The sequence below is a fragment of the Strix aluco genome, chromosome 4 (assembly GCF_031877795.1).
Source record: "Strix aluco isolate bStrAlu1 chromosome 4, bStrAlu1.hap1, whole genome shotgun sequence".
NCBI classification, from domain to species: Eukaryota; Metazoa; Chordata; class Aves; order Strigiformes; family Strigidae; genus Strix; species Strix aluco.
The window spans coordinates 114448960-114466356 of NC_133934.1; the positions used below are offsets into that span (position 1 = coordinate 114448960).

General features: G+C 39.5%; 1 protein-coding gene across 5 annotated transcripts in view; it reads right to left on the reverse strand.

The window, feature by feature from the left end:
* Positions 1-17397, reverse strand: part of BTBD7 (BTB domain containing 7) — a 51004-nt gene that overhangs the window by 6758 nt on the left and 26849 nt on the right. For 3 of the 5 annotated variants that reach the window (XM_074824994.1, XM_074824992.1, XM_074824993.1), the window contains 6 exons: positions 7448-7656; positions 6054-6129; positions 3665-3825; positions 3224-3367; positions 2875-2988; positions 1168-1357 (listed from right to left, as the gene is read on the reverse strand). In XM_074824994.1, coding sequence (XP_074681095.1) covers positions 1168-1357; positions 2875-2988; positions 3224-3367; positions 3665-3825; positions 6054-6129; positions 7448-7656 — 894 coding nt within the window. The remainder of the gene's footprint in view (positions 1-1167; positions 1358-2874; positions 2989-3223; positions 3368-3664; positions 3826-6053; positions 6130-7447; positions 7657-17397) is intronic. The other 2 variants (XM_074824995.1, XR_012623330.1) reach the window with 2 other exon arrangements.

The following is a 17397-nucleotide window of genomic DNA, read 5'->3' on the forward strand; positions in this document are numbered from 1 at the left end:
AATAAGGATACCAGACTAGACAGACAAATCCTTGACCTGACCCAGTATGGCTGTTTACACAATGCTCCACCTGAGACCAAATTACTTCACATGGCTTGTGGCACATTTGGTTTTGTATTTTAGCATGACAGTTGCTCATTATGGAATTCTATAATGTTGACTTTCAAGTTTTTCTCCACAGAGCTTTCTTCAGCCATCCTGTATGCTCACAGCTGGCTACACCTACATAAGCACGTTTCCCACTTTCTTCACTGAATTTAAATTTAATCTTGGCCATTTCGCTATCTAATCCTGCCCTCCAAAACATCTACTGACCCTCCCAACTTGTCATCAGCTATAAGTTTTGACAGTGTATTCTCTATGCACACTGAGTGTTAAATGGGACAAGGGAAAGGTGGGAAGAACTAGATGCTTTGGGAATCCCACCTGATACGTTCTCCCAGTTTGACACCAAAAGATCAAATGCATAAATGACAAAATATGTTACAGGAGTTTTATGACTGTATTTCCCTGGCTTGCCTATGGGGAATGTCACACCAAGTATCCTGAAGTCAAGACAGACCGTATCTACTCCCACCTATGAAAACTTACTCTGCCACACAAGGAATGAAAGCTGGTTTGTGTTCAAAAGCTGAAGTGGATTTCATAAACTGAAGAAAAGTGTGAGTTGACTGCCTACTTCCAATATTTTTCTGGCAAACTGAGTTAGGCTGACTGCCCTACAAGTTATGCTCCCCTGATTTTGTTTTTAAAAGAAATCAGTATTTTGCCATTTTACAGCCTTCTGGATCTCACCCATCTTGGACAACTGTTCATAGAAAACAGAGAACCACTCTGAGAACAGAGAGCCAGGCTTCAACAAGTGTTCTACAGTTAATTTTAACCAGTCCAAGGTTTTTCAAAATGCTCAGCTGAAGCAGGTTAAAATACCAGTAGCTTATTTTCTAACTATTTACTATGGCATCCAAAAATAGTTAATGTCTTCAGAGTAGACTAAAGCAAAAGGGACTACTGCTGGGTGGGAAGAAGCCCAAATGGTGCAGTACCTTGGAGAGTATCCAAGGAAATGATAATATTCAGTAATTCACATTCACTCTCCCCAGCCCCAAGCCCCCCCATCCACTCACACGAGAGTAATCGGCATTGCAAGTGATCTCGCAGCCTTACCTGGGATCTCATTGGCTATAACTGAAGGAGGACTGGACTGGTTAGTGCTAACTTGCTGGTGGGTAATCATATGACAGCACTGCGGGACCGCGTTGTTCACCATGTAAAGGGTGTCGGGCACATTGGACATTCGGACCATCCGCAAACGAACGAGATCGGTTTGTTCCACCATCATCTCATCCAGTACTGACTGCAACGACAGCCATTAGAGCCCTCGTGAAGGCACTGCATACACATACCCACCAGGACCTGCTGCAAACGCAGTCTCGAGGACACAAGTCTAGCAATGTCTAAACCATAACTTTTCCAGGTCCCAAATAGTATTTGGCTTTTCCACAGCATTCTCTATTCCATTTTTCAGTCATGATCAGAGCTGAGTTTCAGATCTAAGAGCAGGCAGGTGAATAAAGTTTGGGAAGGTTGCTTTGTTTATTTTATACCTGTCAGATTAGAATTAACCTTCTCGAGGCCAGACCTTCTGGGCTCTGCCTCAGACAATTACTGCCTACAGGTCTCAACTCTGTGCTGCTGAGTAGAAGGCACTAGTCTGAAGATGAAACATGTTTCCTTTCAGATGTCTTAAAGAATAGAAAGGGATTTATGCATACCCTTTTAAGATTCTCATTTAACGTTAAATGGATTTATTTCAAAAAAATGGGAGGCTAACAGGGGAGTAAAAAAAATAATCAGAAATCACTCATCCTCAAGTTTTGCATTTCACAATAATTAAACAATGAATAGGAGTATAGTTACCAGATAATGAGAGTCCTCCCTCTAAGGTTAAACAGCTAACGATGCTTTTAAAAATATTAACAGCATAATATGAAACTAATAGAAACAAATAGGAATCCTGACAGGGAGGAAAAAAATTTAGAATGCACTTTTTACTGTAAGATTACTACTAAAGCACTCCCACATCAAGTACCTGAAAACTAAGAGAGTCAAAGCTTTTATCACGTTCTTTAACACATTTTTGTTAGTTTTAACAATCCAAGATACAAAGACAAAATTTTAACTGGCTAGTCTCGCTTTGCTGCTTCAGTGCCACCTGGTGCTCTCTAACCTTTGTGCCCAAAATGCAAAGTAGTTTTATTTCTCCCCTCCCCTCAAAGAGGATGTCAACAACTTATACCCTTAGAAAATATTTTCTTTCTTAGGCACAGGGCAAAGCTCTGAATTCACCAGAGTAGCAGTCAGAGTTTGTAGGCGATGCGGATGTGCACAGCTTCACTTAATCCTCTTGTTCTGCAGTCAGCTGCACTGCTGGGACTCACAAGCTCTAGACTTAAGTCAGAGCTGTCTTAAGTGGTAGCATTAGTAAGCGACCTACAAGGCTCCCATTCTGTTAAACAGAAGATGGCACGTTCCTGCCCCACAGAGCCATCTCCAACCTGCCACCAAACATCACCATCAGAGATGCTACAAGATCTTCAGTTTGACAGTCCTCATGCAAGATATTAAATAGGGAAGCTGCTGCCTGAGTGGGACACAAAGGACTTCAGTCAAATTGGACACAAGATATTCCATTTTGCGGAGGATCAAAAGAGTTTTGTATATGTTCTGATTCAAACAGGAAGATGAAATATCAGAGTCCTCTGCCGAGTGGAATAGTAGTTCTCCACCCAGCTCTAGTGGGAGCTGGGGAGCCTGAAAGACCTGGCACAAAGGTTGCTGACTAGCTGCAAACTGGGACTCTCAGGCTCTCACCTTGCCATCCGCCTGCCAGGAGGGCTGCCGAGGAGCTGGGCCGGCAAACTGGCTGGAAACCAGGGAGGTTTCCCTCAGAACGCTGCTTTGTTTCCGGTGGAATTTCATCAAGATCTGTCTCGCAAACATTTCAATTTCGACAAAAAAAAATTTTGTTGAAATTTTTCTGACCAGTTCTAGAGACTTGAGCCTGATGATCAATCTTGTAAGTCTTGTTAAATTGAAAATGTTAGTATTTTAGGCCAGTACATGCAAAGAGAGACAAAACATACCAAAAATCTTTCCCTGTTTACAGAACCCCCTGATGACTCCAATTTAACAATAGTCAAGTGTTGTTAATGATTATTACCTTAGCCTCCTCCACATATGGTGAGAACAGTCTTGGCCGCACATATATTCCAGCATTTTTTTGTCGCAGCCAGGCATTTGACTTTCCACCTTCTGATGTTGGTAGCATGTCTGAAGGAGGAGTACTAATCAGGCCCCTCTTCATCTTTAAGAATCAAGAAAGAGTTTTATGGTTTTTTTAAATATGGGAAAACCTTGCAAGAAATGCATTTCTTACACTGAATCCTTACACCACTGATTTTTCTTTAGCCTTCTGATAGATTTAAAGAACAGAAAAATTCACCAGAAGAAGAGTTATACATGCATTACTCTGAGCGATAACATTTTAGGAGCTAATCCTTAAAAAAACCCCCAACAAATCAAACCAAACCAAACCTGAACACTGTAGAATCTGAAGTACAAAGAACCCAGAGATAGTATTTGTATGAGACTACTGACTTACCGCATCACTCAGTACTTCACTATTCATGGGTAAGATGTGCTCAATGCGGACAAAAGGTAAAAGTGGAGACAGGATCTCTCTCAGCTCCTCAATGTCAAGATCTCTCCTCTTCACACCTCTTTTGTTCACACTGTGAGCAGTACCACTGAGTAAATTAGGCTCTGTGGGAAGGAATAAGAAATACTAAGTTTACATCAAAAAGTTTAAATAGGAAAGCGGGAGTTACAAGGCTTATAGGAAGTTATAGAAAAGGAAAGAAAATTCTAATTTTAAATCAACAGTGCTTATCAGCATTGTTCCACAAAACTATTTCATAATCTGCTATGAAGCACCCATACAGACATGTTCCCTTTATACAAGCATGGGTCATTTGCACAGCTGTCAGTTTCAAACTGTAAGCCAGGGAGAAAATACAAAAATAGTGTTTGGGGTAGATGTTTATAAGGCTCTACCAAGAGCTATGCTATGAAAACATCTGTGTCTCCCTGCTAGCAGTTTCCCCAAGGACTCTCTCCTGCAGGTCCTCTCCCTTTCCCCAGCAGTTATCAGATTTTTCTTCTTCAAATTAAGGCTTAAGAGTCCACTGGGATAAATTATTCTAGCCTCCTTGTGTAACCCACCTTACTGACAACTGTGTCAGACCCATTCAAATTCCTCTCATGGTCACAAAATACCTATTCATGCCAGGAGTGCGTATCTTCCTAGAGATTGCAAGATGACAACGTATGACACACTCAGGTCATTCTCCCTCCGCAGTTAACCACCTGCACCTGCATTTTAGGTATTGTGCCCAACCTGAATTTGACTAGCTTCACTCTGAGGAAACCTGTCAAACAGAGCCATCCTCCCTTCAGATCAGGCAGCTCAAGTTTAGGCCACAGCCCATTAAAATTTCTAATGCTTTCTGGTATTTGATTGACACTGTCACATATTCAGAGCTGCAAAAATCAGGAACATCACTGAGGAATTTAGACCAAATTACTAGACTAAATTTGGCCCTAATCTGACAGAATTTGCCGTAGCTCTTATTTCTGCTTTTGCTTATGTTATCTGATGACCCCAAAAAAGAGAACTGAGCTGTTTACTTAATGAACACCACAGACCAGGAAGCCACAAAATTACTTCTAATGAGCAGTTTCTCCCCCAATTCAGGGCTGTTACTGTTTTTCTGGCTCCGTTACATTCCAATGTGCCTTAAGACAAACACTTAGAAAACCTTGTTTTGAAGACAGAAGGTTAATACTTGGGTCACTAAAAGAACATACTTTAACTGACTTTTTGTTGCATTTCATACAACATGTTCATGACAAAGCAGTTGTACCGCAAGCCATAACAGTGGATTTCAAAAACATGGCCAGCCCTCCAAGGACAGTAGCCACACTAGCACTGCTGTTTTCACACAGGCAGGTTCTCTTCCCTTTCTGTTCCTCTTGTTGTACTATGATTGACACTTTGTGGTGGGGATGAACTAGAAGCTACTTACATTTACTTGGGAAATATATATTTAAACTACTTCCCACAGCCAATACATGTGAGATTGCCCTTGAAGTTACCACTGTAGCAATAATATGCATCTGAGCTAATAAAAACACATTTACATATACTTTAGGAAAAACACTGATGCCACTTGATGGCTTGTTCCTCACTACCACAGATTTGTGTGGGAGAAACATACTCAAACTGAAGTGAAAGGTTGACACAGTAAACTAAGAATAAGACTACTGTGAGAAGCCTTCACGAGCACAGAAAAGTAACAGATACTGCAGGGGTTTTTTATTTGATGAATTAGTAGCGAGAAAAATAATTCTGAGACAACAGGAAATCAACTAGACTTAAAAATTTGAATTTTCGATAGATTGAAAAGACCTCTAGAAGTTTCATCCAGCCACAACCACCGCCCTCTCCCCACACCTCCCCAGGCAGTGCAGAGCAGGTTGCCCATGACTACATCCAGTTGGGCTTTGAATACCTCCAAGGATGGAGGCCTCATGGCTATTCTGGGCAACCTGTTCCAGCGTCTGATCATATTCAGTTTCTTGTGTTTAAACAGAATTTCCTGTATTTCAGTTAATGCCTCATGGCCTTTCATCCTATCCTGGATGCAAAGAGAAGAGTGTGGCTCTATTTTCTCTGCTTCCTGCCATTAGATATTTATAGTATCTGCTAAGATCCCCCCTAAGCCTTTTCTTCTTGAGGCTAGAAAACCCAAGCTCCCTCAGAATGCCCACATTCTCATTTTTTAGAGAACAAAAGCTGCATTTGTTTAGTTTTGACCATACTATGAACAAAGTAGATTAGTTTTCCTTAAGTTACAGATTACCCACAAAAAAGAACTTCCATGCATTTTGGTTTATTCGGTTTAATACTGTGTGGTTTAAAGGATCTTTACCTCGATCTGCTATTCTCTTCATCAACTGGTGTTCTCCCCATTTAATCAGATATTTAAGAATATCTTGTTCACTTGCCTGGTAGAAAGAGAAGGTCAGCAATCTGTATATGCTTAGTTTAATGTCACACACACAAAAAATTACATACAGAGGGCTTTTACAGCTATAAAGAAACACAACTATACCAAGAACAAGGTATTTATACTTTATGATCTGCTATACCACTTCCTCCAAATATTTTAAGGTAGTACTACTGGTACATCACCACCATGATTTCTAGATTCATGTCACTTACTGAATGCCTCAGAAAAGGAAGAAGTTTTCTACAGAAGAAAAAAATTTGTCTAGCATAAAAACTTACAGGTATTAAATTTGAATGATGAAAGTTAATTAAAAGGGGCAGTTCTAACACTGGGTGTTTTGATCTCTTGTTCAACATTACAAGTTCAGCATCTGCACAGCCTGGAAAGCTATGAAAGTGATCAACTAAATTATAATCTCGGTGAAGAGAAAGATTTTCGGTAATACCATAAACAAAACAACTTTTCTTTGTTCATACTTATATACACGTGCTAACCACTCAGTATTTTCAGAGGAAGAAATCATGGACTGAAAAATTGAAGTAGCAAACTTAGTCATACACACTCTCGTGGAAGATCAACAGCATTGTTACTATAATTACTGAAGTGTTTGAAGTAAACAAAACTTTTTTTAAAAAAATCACTTTAATCTCTAACACTTTATGCTTTAAAGAACATAAGACTGGGACGAATACAATTAAAAATAATAATCCAGTCATCTTTAAGCTACAAAAAGGCTGGTGATCATTATACAGGTATCTCCCCTGAAGAGAAATGGCAGCAAAAATCCACAGGCTTCCTCTTAGTCAGTATGGTTTCCTCTCCCTAAAAATCACAGTCACTGAAGTCACAAAAAAAAAGAAATTCTGCAATACTTGTCAGCAAAGGTATTTTTATGTCTCCCCCCGAAAAATAAATGAAACATTCTGAACAATTACGAGTTTATTAGCTCCCACTGCCCCCAACTAGGATGTACATTGTTACAGCAAAACTACTACCACCACCACATCATTTTATAAAACACTTAAATATGCAAGGCAAACGTTAGGTTCAGAAATGCTTTGTTTAAAATAATTTGCAGCCATTTCTAAACTATTATTAGGCTTCTAGCATACCAGTTTGGGTTGTGTTACAAGCCAAGAACAAAATAGGTTTTTTAATCACTACTTCAGTTTCACTTTTTACATTTCATGAAAGGAATGCTTAGTGTGCTTACAAACCCAATCTTGCCTACAATTCAAAATGAGCTACTCCTAGCAATGGTATAATGTATCCTGCTTCAAGCAGGACCAGCTGTATTCTGCATTGCAGGTTACCTGCAAATAGTCAGACTGAATAGCTGTGAGCAGGTGGTCCTTGCTGAGTTCATAGAAGACATCTGAAGTCATGACCTGGGTAAACTCCTCACAGAGGAAATGTAGCGCTTGACGATGTACCCACTTGGAACCGTACGGCTGAGAGCTCCACTTCAGAATGGCAATTAAGGTGTCTAGTGAGATGCTCTCAGCAATGATATCTTCACAGCCTAGGAAATAAAAGCAAAAATCAGTGATGTCGTTACAGATGTCATATACAGAGTTATATGACGCCCAGTGACAGTAAAACCAGAAGTGCCCTATAGACCAAGGTTGCAAATGGGGTTAAATGCTGACTGAAACTGTAATAATTTTAATTGTGATTTAGGATTCCAACTATACAGACACTTACGTTTTAAAGGCACTGAAACATCATGTCTGCTGGCGTGCCTGGATGAACAACTGGAAAGCTAGTTCAGCCCTACTAGATCCTCCTTCGGTTAATATACATTATCTGACTGTTTAACACATTTTAAAGTTGCAGATTTGAATCTGAGTCACTATTGTTTGCAGCAGATTAATAGAAGCCTATAAACCGCAACAGAGGTGTGATTTTTGTCTGTATCACTTCGTACATGGACCTTCCTGAGACAGAGCATGCAGAGGAGCGCAAAAGCTGTGACATATTGTTGGTACTCAGCTGCTCAGCACAGAATGAGGGCAGCAAAGCCTCATTTTCTGACTCACAGAGAAGGCAGGAAGCAGCGGTTACTTGCTCTAGGCCACCATCCTGGCCTCACAGAGGGTGCCAGGACAGGGAACACCTCTGATAGGGAAGCAGAAAGTGAAGCATCCAAGAGGCAGGTTTTCTGACTCGTGGTGAGTCTGCTACAGTTTCTTCGTACCCACTGCTGCATTAGGATTTACTCTTTCACAGAGTACATGTCTTCTGAGGAAGAGATGGAATATTTAAGTCTCCTGAAGGGAGATGGAGCAGATTTCAAATAAATGAGGGGAGACAAACTGTGAGAGGGCTGAAGACATGGGCACTTGGGGTTATCAAGTTAAGACTGATGGTACCACGATGTTGATAACTTGAAGTCTCCAACAGCACTTTGCTGATTTCATTTGTACATCTGGTTTACATATATAGAATACTATTTCTATTTGTACTACAAGATAGTAATTTAAAGAAAAAAAATCCTATTCTAGAATTATACATTCCAGTCTCAACCCACTACAGCCACAAAATTACAGCTGTGCTTATGCCAATGAGGGGTCCCCGGACAGTTCAGAGCAGAATGCTTACACTGCAATTATTTTACTTTTTATACATCATCATTTTTCTCTCAGTTTCAAGGATATTTAAAAACTAATTTTGCCAGTTGTTTAGAGAACTTTATCTTGTTACTGAACTCTTGGACTACGCTGAGTAAGAAAGCGTTTAGCACAGTAATCTTAACATTTGTCAAGACAAAGATCAAAGACGCTGTCCTGATGCTACATGTTTTTGAACTGGTTGCATACATGTAAGACACTAGCAGCAATTAATAGAATTAAAGGAAAATCTTACTTTTCTACATAGGCCAGCATACAGAATATAAGCATTGATTCCATTTCTGTTGCAACTAATAATGTGAAGGATAAGTTATTAAGGAGTACACAGTAACAAGTGAACATGCTACTTCAGGTAGAAGGGTATCTGTCAAAGGAACTACTACTTAGGAGCAAAGTCACTGAAAAGGGAAACTTAAAACAGTAAGGTAAAGAAGAAGGTACTAGAAAGCAACAGTTTAAACACAACACAGGTTATAAATTTACATGTCTTATTAAACACACACATTTCTACTTAATACTATAAAAAAGCCAGCATGTTAATTATGAGAACAATATTCCACCATAAAAATTTTCTAAATTTAAGTATAAAAAAAAAATACAGTCAGTGCTCAGTGAGAACATTTGCAGCAATCTCCAGGAGTATGTCTGAATGTATACGTAGGTTTAGAAACAATTTTTATTTATTTTCTATAGGAATTTATGGGAATGGTTGTCCCCCCAACAGCTTTAAATTTTATACCAGTTCATACTTAAACTTTCAGCAAGCACTTGGATGATTTGTTTTTCACATGCTTGATTCACCTGAGAGAAGAAAGACTATATCAGTGCAGCCACTGACAGAAGGGCTAGCAAAAGCATACAGGTTTTTAAACGATGCGTTAAAGGCAGCATTACGCTGTTTATCTCAAGTTAGACTCTCCATTTGCTTATGACAAGCAGGTAAGTCTTGATTCATGTTTCAACGCACCTGCTTTGTCCTTTACCACTACTGAAGTAATAGGACACTTCTTAGAGCTACCTATTACCATTAGGTTACATATTGTTACTACTACTACAAGTAAGAACAGATGCCTTACTATAGATACTGACCTCTAAACTGCATGGTGAGGACTAAAGTGAGCAGCGAACATGCAGCAAAGATTGGTTGGAGGCTCTTGGAACATCAGCCTGATCACTGCTGGTACAGATCAGAGCAGAGGATGAGAACTGCTCTGAAACACACTCCTTGGCTTTTGGTACAGGTTAGAGAAACTGCCCCCTCTAGATGGAGGAATTCCCAGAAGCCTGAAGGATAAACCTCACTCTAAAGTCTTAAAAGAATTCTAGTTAAGAATCTGAAAAAGTGTTTAAAAAACTCAAACCCTACCTTAAAAAAAGCTCAAAATACTTCACCGGATCTTAGAAATATGAGTAAATGAAGTCTGAAGCTTTCCACTTCAGGATCCATTTTTACCGACATAGTTAACAGCTGATACTGTATTTAACTTTGCTGTATGAATCCCTCTTATCTTCCCTTTTGGGGCTCAAAAAAGGAGAATGTTAAGTTAGCAGCAAACCTGGTACGGCAAATGAAAGCTAACCATGACTAGCTGCAGTATGCTTAAAAGAGGAGTTTGCTTCCCTGGGTTCCCTGTTCCAAACAGTTCTTTAGGGTCATCTGTTGTGTTGCACTAAGTCTTGCCCTGCTAAATCCCAACACAACTTTGTGCATGCAATTATTCTGTTTGCATGCAAGCTGACTTCAGCAGATGATTACATCCCCCTGAAGTCTCAAGATTACACATAAGGACTGCTCCATTTCAAAGGCAGTATGTAAACCCACTCACTGAAATCAGTCACAAGGAAACTCAAACTGTAGGAGCAGAGACTTATTGCAAAGTGAATGACGTTCACAGTATTTCATCTAACATTTATTTTTTAAACAATAAGGATACCTGCCCTACAAAGACAGAAAACTACATTTCTGTAGGAAATGCAGTTCCAAAGATCCAAGCAACACTGATTTATAGAAAGAGAGCATCAGCTCAGACCCAGTTCTTTTGTCAAGTCCAAATATTGCACAACTACTCATTTAGGATGCCTAGCAAATGAAACAGTACTTTTCCCAACTAGTTTTAGCAATGTGTCAGAACTGCAGGATTATTAAAAGTATTTCTTCCAAAGTAAGCATAAGGTAATAATTAAAGTGTTTTCTGAGCATCTAAATAAATTGGGGCAACCCAATTCTAGCTGTGGAAGGAATCCTATTTCTTTTCTTCTTTGGCACAAGTCTTTTTTTTTTGCTTTAACAATCAGCCACTTGACAAAAAAAAAATGCAGTCACCTAATAGCCACAATATTGTTCTTCACAGTGAAATAGAGCATTTTTCTCCTACAAATACTATTTTACAATATTCAGGCAGCAAGTGCCTTTCCTAGATCCGTTTGCAGTGCCCCAAAGTGCTCTACCACAAGCTTCTGTGACCACTGGTATCTTTCAGAGATTCAACTTAAGAGTCTAAAGAAGTGAGATGACTATCACATTTTGGACAAATGAGGCTATTCCATGCACTCCTTTTGCTGGATACCAACAGGTCCTGCCTACAAACATGTCCTTTCTGCTTCCCCAGTTCTCTCTCAAACGCAGTTTCACAGTCCTTCCAAACAGAAATAGCTTAAGGCCATGTTTGGCATGCTAGCTAGTAGCTTGGGATCTTATCAAGACAGTTGACAGACCTACTAAAGACAAATTAAGCGCCTTCAACAGTTAGCAAAAGTGGAATTAATCAGAGTTTTTACTACAAAATTGTTAGCTTGATTTAACTCATTCTATGGTAGAAACCTTTCCCTTAAACTTATGCAAACCAGTGGAACCAAGAAAAAAAAAGAGCAAGAATTCATCTTGACACTGAACTGGAGTCTAGAAGCTGTGTTTTCTTAAATTTGTCACGTTAGGGGAGACCATGCTGGCAATCAGGAACCATACTTTTTGAATGTAGTGGCATGTAGAGGACAGTTCAGAGGCATGACCTGTAGCTAGTCTGGACTGCAACATGTTTGGAAGTTCCAAAGATACTTGTCTCACCCATCCATGAGCACCCTTGCTGCTCTAACCAAGCTTCTGACAGGAAGAGAAAGGAAGAAAGGAAGACAACATTTGTTCAGCCTCTTTCCCACGTCTTACAGACCCAAAGCTGCAAACATGTCCTGTACTTGCTAAGGATTCTTTAGGAGGCAGCCCACACTCACAGGCTGTGGGAGCAGTCAAGGAAGCTAACCCCCTTGTATAGTGGTGTTAAACCAGATTGTTACCTTCCTACACTAAACATCTCCTGATCTTCTGTCACACTGGTGCTTGGGTAGCCCTCCAATGACTTAGTCAACTAATTTCTGTCAATCCTGCTTCCAGCAACATTAGATCCCCAATAGCACAAACCCTACTGCTAGCACAGAGAACAGAAACAAAGGAGACTAATGCAAGAGGCAGGGCAGCACTACACTTCTGACAGTCAAATATCTGTGTCAGATTCAAGTTTCTCATACAACTTGAGACATGGCAATAGAAATTTAGGTTCTCCACAGCTGTAGGCAAAATATCAGTTACAAATACAGTAAGAGCAAGTCTGAAGACTTACATCACACAAACCAGACTACATCTTTCTAACTGGTTATCACATAAGCAGTAACTGCAACATCCCCTACTTTCCTATAACTGTATTGTGAACAAGTGATCTCATTCAACATCCATCTTCTGGATGTAGGCTGTCTTTCCAAGTTTATTAACATTTATTGCCTCCTGGAAGCACCGTATTCTCTGTCTTAAAGGATTGCTACAGATTTCTACTGTCTTGAAGTGCTTTTCTTCTCCATCTCCTCCCTAAATTGTTTAAAAAAAAAAAGTCTTTAAAGGGAGATTAAGTTAACTATTAACTGATGCCAAGCCTGTAACTTGCAGGTGCATTATTTTCCACATTTTAAAACACTGAAGCACACAAGTTTTGGTTATGTGAAGGTACAAAACTATGAGAACGTTTTGCAGAAAAGATCTACATAGCACTGGAGATAAAGGGCTCAACAGGCATTAGCGGTCAACACTGCTGAAGTCTATTGCTAAGCTCAGTACCTCTTTTGAGCTATTTTTAATCCCTTCCTGATTGTTCTAAGCACAAAAATTTAAAACATTCATGTACTCCCATCCTTGAAAGGCTGAATTCAGAGTACGCATATTATGGCACTGTTAAAGTATGTAGTGTTTTTTGTTTTATTCAAATACAAAGCTGATGACTTTATAGCACTTCAGATTAACTGTTAAAGCAAAAATAAAATATGATCTGAAGGTTAGGCCAGGCAGCATTTTGTGTTATGCTAACCATCCTTCCACAGTGAAAACTCGTAAGTTACATCGAATCCAATACAGCATATTAGCCAGCCATTTGAAATATTAACTTAGGGAGCAGACAAAAACAATGCAACTTGAGTTATTTAAAAATATTTTAATTTACAGTATGGCAGTTATAAAGCTGTTAAACATTCTAAGATATTAACAGCTGGATTTCTGAAGTTGTAAGTTTAGCCAGAAACATAAGCTAATTGTTACATGTTTAAAGCATTCGGTATTTGTGGCAAAAGCTCTTTAATTTTTTCTCTCCCAAACAATGCAAATTAATTTACTCTTCTGTTCCTGCCACATGCAAAACGCATTCATTTAGGAAGTCTGAAATCTGCACCTACGTCTTTGGCTTCTTGCAGCTATCAGTTGATAATGGCCCTTGCCTGGGCTTCAGCATGCCTTACCAAGTACGTTCAGCAGCAGCAGGCAGCATAGCTAATCCAGCTTAAACAGAACACAATCGTGGTCAGAAACAAAAAGCTGCCAACTCAACCATAACAAACCAGAGGGAAGAACTTAACATGAGAACAATGAAGGGCTGAGGGAGGAAGAGCTGATGTTTAGAGGGACCGTCACCAGCCATCACTGTTCAGTATTTAAGCCGTATACTTCCTAGAACACAGGTGGCTGAAAGAAAAACCTGAAAACACTAATCAGATCTGTTTCTCCGCAAACTATGACAGTGCAAACAAATTTTATGTGCCCAGTTGCACAACTCAGTCAAATTCTTTATCCTTGCATATAACCATGGAATGCAACTGCTCTAAGGAGGATCTTTTTCCACTTCCTTTTTTCTCCAGTCTTCATCTTCCTAATATAAAACCTAAGCAGTAATTTCAGGTTTGAGTACAAGTGAGAAGGATTATAAGGAGATAATAGGTCAGATTTATGTTAATATTTACTTAATCATTTATTTTAGAGTTATAAGTGCCAGACTAGCTCCTTTGAGCATTCCTACTGCACCAATTTATAACTGACACACTTGCTCTAATCTTCCCACAATACGTTTGTGTGTATTTAATACTGCTACTGTGGGCTTCCTGGCATTTCAGTCCTGCTGAGATCAAGGGTACTTTTGATGTCAGGCAATATCTGCCTTTAGATCAAAGGCTGCACTACTGAATATGGCTTTGAAATACAGTTTCTCAGTTCTTATTCTTGTCAAGGGTAAAGTCAACACCTAAAAATAAAAGGAAAGCAAAAAGTCTGAAATTAAGGGGTTTTTTTTGTCAATTTTACTTCAGAAAACTTTTTGGAATCAGCAGGCAGAAAAGATTCCCAGGCAAAACTATTTAATAGGGTCCCAGTATCCAAAAACCTGTAACAGAAAAACATATTGTACCACCACCTCAGTGAAACTATTCATGACAGTGAGCAACGGGCCAAGATGCACAGGAGGATTCATATATTTAATATAGCTATCTAATAAAATTAAGATACCTGAAGTCACACTGCAACAGCAGTGGATGTGGCAGCACAGTAAGACCGGAAGGGAGGATTATTTTAACAACACGTGATGAACAGGACTAGGGAACTGATCTGGTTTTAATAACTGTGTTACAGAAGAGGAAGGGATAAGTGATTTTAAATCTCATCCTTGTGAGTTAATGTGTTAAAACAATCGCATCAGTAACGCTGACAGAGAGCTGCAAGGTAGCATGAAGACACAAAAGCAGGAGCAGAGTGTAGAAATAAGCAGGCAGAGCATAGAAACGTGCCACTAAGGGATGTGCTTGAACCTCCTGGAGAGAGCTCTAATCCTCACAGCCTCTGTGAAAGCACTTCACTTTTTGATAGTTAACAAATACTGCAGCAGCCCTAATAGTAGCCTTCGTCCTGTTAGGTACAAACAGGTTTCAGTAAGATCAGCTCTATAGATGAGATGCTTGCTGATTAGTTCATTATTCAAATTAGTTCATTCAAAGATCCAATTCAGTTTCTCTCAGAAGGTAAGTGACATCCACCAGCTGAAACAAATCAAGTTAAAGGCAGAGTAAATTCTAAATAAAGTAGTCTTGGTTAACTTGGACAGTAAAGATTCATAGCATATACCCATACTATCACTGACTTCATCATAGGGAAACCATCTATTAAAATACAACAGTCAGAAAAAGGAGTATCGCTGTGTTAGGAATGGAAAGATTTCCATGGAAAGAGTCAAAGCTGAATCATCTGCTGAAACTGAAGAAAAATTACAACATCTGGATACTTAGAAAGGTCCCTGAAGACAAATCAAACTAAAATCTGTTGAAAATAAAAACAGTTGATCAGAAGGCTTTAAAATACATCAATTTCACTTGACACTTCGTTACAAATACCCAGCCAGAACTGAGTAAAAATGAGCAAAATGAGTTGGAAAGAGTATCCAGACTTACATATAATGAGCCCAAAATATTTTCCAGGAAACCACGGAGACAAGCTTTAGTAAGTTTGCAATTGGCTAGCATGAGTGAACTGAATCAAAAAACTTGAGCCAGGGGGTGTGGAAATCTAGAGAAGAAACTTGAAACATTAGCTACTGTGAAAGCCAACTGACAGGATTGGTCAGAACTTGGGCAAAACTGGACACCTGCAGCACAACAGGGTAGAAAAGTGCTATCAGAGGACCAAGCTAAAAGATTTCATGAGAACTGCTTGCTCAGTGGTCACCAACCTATGCAATCCTGTCTCTTCTAGCATTGCTCTGCATAACATCTAGAAGTCAGATATTTGAGTGACAGTGTCCAGCACAGAAGCATGCTAGCTACGAATCAGGGAATGGGAGGGACACTGCTGAAACAAAGATCTCTCATCTACCTCATGTTAAGTATTACAACAAGGGAGGACATGGTGTTACTGTTAAGTGCCGAAACAAGAACAGTCGTCACTACTAAAACACATACATCGTTAAGTGATCTGTTAGTCAAGTGCAGGCATATAGTTTTCCCTGATCAAATAAGCTTCCTTTCAATTTTGATTATAAGATTATACCAGAACAATTCTTCAGTGTCAGCACAGTACCAATGACCTAAACATGAACTCAGCAAATTGAGCATGAAGCTATTAGATATTGACTTCACTGGCATATACAGATTTTCTACAGACTGCTTACTGCTCTCTCCTGTAGCTAGGGAACACAGAACCGATTTATAAAATCCTAATTAGTTCAAGTTAACATCTAGAATTTCAGTATCTGAAGGGATGCCAAATCTACATTTGCTAGTATTGGTTAATATAATAAATTTCAACCCTTGCCTGATTTTACTGTATTTCTCCCCTGTGTAGAACAACCTCCCCACCCCACAGCTCACCACTTTCGTGGTCAGACACAGATTTACCAGGGAAAGAAAAGACCTCTGAAGGCCACTGCATCCCTCTACCTCCTCCCAAAGACCACCCCTCAAAACGCTACAGCTCTGGTTCATCCAGAGGGCCATCAAGACCGAGCCCACACTGCTGCACTCACTGGTTCCAGCCACCCCATGCTGCCAAGGTGCTGCAAGCCCAGTGCAGCTCCTGCTGCTGCCTTTCTTTTCCCTCCCCTAGAGGTACTGTTGGGAAAAGTTAAGATCTTGTTACCACTGAGACTCAAAGAATATCTGCAGAACTGGTCTGTAGTGCATTACTGAAAAGACTGCTGGTTTAGGACACACTGATCCAAGCATGCTCAACTTAGAGTGAGCAGAAATAATGAAATTCAGCATCAAATAAAACAGTTCTGGTTTTCAGCATTTACTAGCACCTAAAAAAAAAAGCCATTTTCCTATCTATAAATCTGCTTAAGTTTCCCTTTGAAGTCTTCTATCCTTCCTTATCTGCTTTGATACAACTTACACTGCTTCATCAGAGCACCTCCAGATCATAGTTGTTCCAGTCTAGGTTTCCAATCTGAGGGAAAGAATTACACCCTGTTCATTTATGAAAAAAAGACATAATTATTCAGTGTCTTACTGAGGGCTTCATCCACAGTTTAATTCCCTCACTAGTATTCCCTGAGCACACTAAATCCTTTTAGCACTTGTATATGTACATGCACCAAAAGTGAGAAACTATATACTTATATCACTGGTTTTAATTTCAATTTATTTTCCTTTCTTGCTTTCAGCTGATTTACCAAGCTGTCCCGTTCTCAAGTACTGAAACTTGCAAATATTGTATAGGAATGAATGTAACAATGTAGTTAACTACAGTAAAAATTTTGCCACTTCTGCATTCCATTCAACATTAAGTTCTTAGGTGTACTTAGAGGGGAACAGCAACAAAATCAAGAAAGATGCAGACAAAC